A 6,000-nucleotide genomic window follows, 5' to 3' on the forward strand; every position below is an offset into this window, starting at 1 on the left:
ATAGCCATGTTGGACATGAGCAGTCGAAGGGCGTAATTTTGGGGAAAAGAGATAGATAGTGGGTATCTGTGTTTTCTTTCTTTTTTATTATTTTTTATATTTTTTCTTCTTCCAGCAGTTAGGATTCTTAAATTAGGTTTCTAGTTAACATCCAATATCGCTAAGCTAATTAATATGTCACTTTTCAAAATTTAATGATTATTTTGTTATTTTAATCAAAGTTGAGTAATTGCGAATGTGCTTTACTCAAAAATAATAATTAGCTCAAATTCAGTATGATTTTAATGGCAAAGTTTTCATTTAGATTTTTTAGATTTTCAAACAATGATTTGTAAAAGCAAATGTCAAACTTATTTATTCAGAATTGCATTTTAAGGCAGGTCAATATATTTCAAATTTTTATTTTTAAATTTAATTTCTGCGAAAAATTCATAGAATCTAATGATCTTATTTCTGCCAACTTCTAACTTTAAACATTTAATTAAGTTGATGTGATTGAGTTAATCAAATAAAATAAAAATACTTATCCAAAACAAAAGAAACAAGAATAAAAACTGCCCAACCGCGCTTTCATTTCCCAAAAAACCGACGGTTTCAGCTTCCAAAGAACAGAGCCCCATTTCGACCTGTCGTTTCGTGTTCCTCCCTCAACTCTATTGTTTTGTATAACTTATGATTCATTCACCTTGTTAGGACAGATTTTATTTATTATAATTAAAGAAAGAATGTCCTTCTCAAAATTGAGTCACACTTCTCAAATGTAAAAACAAAATTTCTTATGTTTCATCCAATCGAGAGATATGAAAATAAATATTTATTTATATAATAATATGATTCACTCCAAAAATAAAATTATTTAAAAAATATATATTTGGGATCATAATTACTCGAGCAATGTGTAGTTAAAAGGTATCAAGTTTAGGAGTTATGGAAGTGCTACAACCTTACCTACATGTAATTGACTCCCAAACTCAATTTTTTAGACATCAACATAAACACAAAAATTTCTTCTTAACAATACATTAAATATAAATTAATCTAATATTATAGATATTATTTAAATAATTAATATAAATGCAAACAACATCTTAGTTTAATAACAAAAAATAAATTTTAGATAAGAATGAAGGTGACACCACAACTTATCCTCTTATTTAAGGACAAGGTTAGTGTACTCAACCTACTACAACAATCATGGAATTTTGGAAGTCATCCTTTATAAGTGATAATGAGTAGACATGCATTCCAAATGATGTATATTATTATTGGGTTTAGATCCTTGTAAATTTAATTTGAATTCAAAGTTACTTAAAAGCAAATAAATTTGTGATTTTCTGGTCTATTTGTTAAAATTATTTATATGATATTTACGTTGCAAGTTTGAGTCGTAAGAATTACTTATTATTTATGTAAATAGTAATATTAAATATTTATATATTAATTTATATTAATTTTATGCTACTTATTATATTAATTTATATTTATGCTTTTAAGATATTTGTATATTTCAATACATTTTAATATGTCAAATGTTTATTTTATGTAGATTTTAAAACGTTTATATATACATATATATTATAAGTAATTCTTCATATAATATTTTCATCATATTTCATTTTTCTTTTCAAATTATTTGATTTAAGCAAAGTTTTTTTTCATATCATACTTCATTATGGCATAACATCAACGTGAGTAAAAATTATATGTAAAAGAGATATTTATAGAAATTTTGTATAAAAATTGAATCTCTAGTTAAAATGATAGAATTGATACTTCAAAGACTGAGGTTCAAGTTCATCACAAGTCTAGTTTTTAGATATATTGTGTTTAAAAACTTTGCAAAAGAATGTGTTTTAGTCAATTTTAATTAAATTTGTACCCAATTAATTTATGATACTAATTCAGTAAAAAACTTAAATATAATAATCACTGGTTTAATTTAGTTAGAAAGTGTGCCTAAAAGGACAAAGACATTTTTAACTTTGAATTTATTTTAGTTGATGCAGATATCTGTAAATCTTTTATAATGAAAATAGTCAATGCTATTTTTTTTATTTTAAATTGTATCTGTAATTTTTAAATAAGAATATTAATCTTATTTTAAATTTTTATTAAATATATTCACATTTATAAAGTTTTTAATTGAGTCCGTGTCATGGATTAACCGAGTATTAATTTAGTTAAAAGACAAAAATATCCTTATTTTATAAAGTAAATTGTATTATTTTTAAAAAAATTTAACATTGTATATCCTTTATATAGAAAAATAGAAAAAAAATACACGTATGCCTTTTTAGTATTTTTACATTAACACTTTACCCTTCAATCAAAATCTTACTTATTATTTATATCATTTTTAAATTTATTTATTACATTATATAATCTAATAGGATTATATCACATTACCATATTGCTGAAAGAAATAAAAATATTAACTTATCTAAGTAATTATGTTAGATTTTCAAGATAAAAGTAGATTTTCTAAATGGAGTTTTAGTGATTTAAATTATTTTATTTAAATAAATTACATTAAAACTAGAAATAAAAGACCTTTATAATAACATTTAAAAAAATCGTTTTTATGTTCTTTCTTAATTAATGTGTTGTTTAATAAATTAAAAAATTAAGTAATGAAAATTAAGTATTAATAAGTATTGAATTTATATTATATTTATATTATAATATGTTTGTTTTGTTAATAAGAATTAGGTGCAGAATATAATTATGTCATTTGATAACAATAAATCTTGATTTTTGAAAATAATTTTAATTTATAATTTTAATATAATATTTTATATCATTGTAGATAATTTTGGATAAAAACTAAATATAATAATTTTAATATTTTATTCTTTAACAAAATTAAAGAAATAATTTATTTTAAATATAATTTGAAAAATTAAAATTAACTTAATCTTTTCAATGACGAGTAATTATATACTTATTTTATTCAACGTATTTTTATAAAAAAAATGTGAATTAAACGAAAATTTATTATGGTGATTTAATACATTTAAAATTTTAAATGTTGAAATTTTTTATTATAAAACATACTAACACTAAACTCAGTTAATTTATATTAATATAAATAAATGCCGGATTAACACATTGCACCACACTCAATCAATTTAATATTAATATAAATAGTATAAATATATAATTTAATAATTATATAATTATAATTTCTTAAAGAAATTATAATTTAATAATAATATAAATATATGTATAAATATATGTATCTAATGAATTTTTATTTGATAAAAAAATGAAAAAAAAAGAGTTTATATGTAAAAATTTTATTTGGTAAAAAATGAAAAAGATAAATTTATATGTAAATTTATCGATTACATAATTATATAAATAAATTTAAAGGATAAATATTTGGAACGGGGAAAGGCACAAGGAAGAAGTCTTAACTGTAAAGAAAGCCCGCTTCTTCAGTAAGACCCTATTCCCACGTTTCACTTTCCGCCATTCTCTCTTCCAAACAAAAATCCAGAGAAAACTGGAACACAAAATCAAAACTAACAAAGCCTAATTACTTGCTGTTTCTTTTTCTTTTACAGTTTTGTGTTTTCTTGTTCATCGGTCCACCCACAAAATTCACTGATAATAGTTTTAATTTCCCTTCTGAGAGTCTGGATTGGTTTTATTCCACTCTGGGGTTGCTTCCTTTGTCAGCTTTTGGAAAGAAATTAGCTAAAAGATACTTTGGTTGTTGATTCATAGTTTGAGTAATGGAGTTGAATATAGAGATGGTATAGATTCTTGGTATTTGGATACATCACCATGGCCGAGAAACAGAGCTCTTCTGCCGCAAGAAAATCTTTCTTTGCCTTGTTTTTGACCACCATAGTGTTGTTCGTATTATCCTGGTTGTTTGTGTTGCGTTTAACGGGGCGCCCTCGACCTTTGGATCGTAAAGTGTTGACAACTCAAAAGCTTCCCACTTTTTTCCACCATGTCAAATCCCAATCATCAAATGGATTAAGTCGAGCGATTCTTGTAAACAATGGAGGGAGAGAGGAAGAACCTCCAAAGAGAGAACAAGGGTTCCAAGATAAAGATGGGGCAATGAATTGCAATGGCAATGTTAAAGAACCACTTAAGATTTTCATGTATGATTTAGACCCAGAGTTTCATTTTGGACTGTTGGATTGGAAGCCCCAAGGTGATCGTATTTGGCCTGATATTAGAACTGAAATCCCCCCTTATCCTGAGGGATTGAATTTGCAACACAGTATAGAATATTGGCTCACACTGGACCTCTTAGCTTCTGAAATTTCCGACAATCCAAACAACAGAGTTGCAATGAGAGTGCAAAATTCCAGTGAAGCTGATCTTATATTTGTACCCTTTTTTTCATCATTGAGTTATAATCGATTTTCAAAGCAAAATCCCCATCAGAAGAAGAGCGTGAACAAAGTGTTGCAGGCCAAGTTGGTGAAGTTTTTGACGGCTCAAAAGGAATGGAAGATGTCAGGTGGAAGAGACCATATTGTTATGGCTCACCATCCAAATAGTATGCTTGATGCTAGGATGCAACTTTGGCCTTCAATTTTCATACTTGCTGATTTCGGTAGGTATCCATTAAATATTGCAAATGTAGACAAAGATGTGATTGCTCCTTACAAACATATGGTTGAAAGCTATGCCAATGATACTTCCGATTTCGATAGCCGCCAAACTTTGTTGTTCTTCCAAGGTTCCATTTACAGGAAAGATGTAAGTATCCCCACCTTACCAACCTTTCCTATTTTATTTTATATGTATATGCTTTAGGAATTTCGTGGTGTTTGTAGGGTGGATTTGCTCGACAAGAATTGTTTTATCTTCTAAAAGATGAAAAGGACGTACATTTCGCTTTTGGAAGTCTCAAAAACAACGGTGTCATCAAAGCTGGCCAAGGCATGCGCTTATCCAAGTTTTGCCTAAACATAGCAGGGGATACACCATCATCGAACCGCCTTTTCGATGCTATTGCCAGCCATTGTGTACCCGTGATTATCAGCGATGACATCGAACTCCCCTACGAAGACATACTCGACTACTCGGAATTCTGTGTATTCGTTCGTACTTCAGATGCTGTCAAAGAAAATTTCCTTATAAACCTCATTAGGAGCATAAGAAAGGAAGAATGGACACAAATGTGGGAGAAGTTGAAAGAAGTGGAGACATTGTTTGAGTATCAATATCCAGCAAAAGATGGGGATGCAGTTCAGATGATATGGCAGTCATTAGCACGTAAGGTCCCTGGTGTTAAGATGAAGATAAACAAATCAAGGAGATACTCTGATGCTGTGGTTCCTGGTAAAGATGGAGGGTTGAGAAGTATACCAGCACCAAAGAATTTCTGGTGAGAATTTATGGTTTGAAGCAGATTAGAGATGAATGTCATTAGGATAGGTTTAGGCAACTCTGTTTGAGGAGTAATTAGAGTTGTACACGGCCAGGTCATTTGGTCCGAAATGTAAAAAGGTTTGAGTAAAAGTATAGGCCCGAATAATGAGTTTGGAAAAAAAATGCTCATTTAGAAAACAAATTGGGTCTCGAATAAGGTTTTTTTCTCAGTCCAGACCCAAATTTGTAAAAAAAAAATTGTTTTGTTGTTTTCTCGCTGTTTTGCTACCATGTCATTATTATGTTGTTATTGTTTGGATATTATATAACTCTTATTTTATTGTTAATTTTGCTACTATTTTAGAGATATTTGCTTGTTAAGTTGCATTTATCTTAGTATTATTTAAGTATAACAATTTTTAAATTTATTTTCAATTTGTTGGAAACATTTATTTTAATGTTTTTAGTATATTTGATGTAATATGTTTTTAAATTTTTTTATATAAAAGAATAACAAAAAATTAATACGACTGGGCCCAGATTTTAATATTTTTATCGGAATCAAGCTTGAGCAAAAAATTAGATCCATTTTTAAAGTCGGGCTGGGGTTGAGTTAAACTTTTATTAGGGCTCAGCTTGAACTCGACCCAACTCATAGAC

At 27.7% G+C, this 6,000-nt stretch overlaps 1 protein-coding gene across 1 annotated transcript; it reads left to right on the forward strand.

Moving 5' to 3' along the window:
- The first annotated feature begins 3,407 nt into the window (after positions 1–3,407).
- On the forward strand, positions 3,408–5,687 carry LOC105804381 (probable arabinosyltransferase ARAD1). Its single transcript, XM_012636977.2, has 2 exons — positions 3,408–4,725; positions 4,803–5,687. Exons 1-2 carry the CDS (start codon positions 3,790–3,792, stop codon positions 5,358–5,360), a joined length of 1,494 nt encoding a protein of 497 aa, XP_012492431.1. The 5' UTR covers positions 3,408–3,789; the 3' UTR covers positions 5,361–5,687.
- Positions 5,688–6,000: the final 313 nt, after the last annotated feature.

Source organism: Gossypium raimondii, chromosome 11 (genome assembly GCF_025698545.1).
Source record: "Gossypium raimondii isolate GPD5lz chromosome 11, ASM2569854v1, whole genome shotgun sequence".
Taxonomy (NCBI): Eukaryota; Viridiplantae; Streptophyta; class Magnoliopsida; order Malvales; family Malvaceae; genus Gossypium; species Gossypium raimondii.

What these genes read in the sequence shown, in the direction of transcription:
- LOC105804381 (XM_012636977.2), top strand. Translation starts at nt 3,790, where the DNA reads ATGGCCGAGAAACAGAGCTCTTCTGCCGCAAGAAAATCTTTCTTTGCC. An exon ending in GTTCCATTTACAGGAAAGAT is followed by an intron (nt 4,726 to 4,802) that starts GTAAGTATCCCC and finishes TGGTGTTTGTAG; the next exon opens with GGTGGATTTGCTCGACAAGA.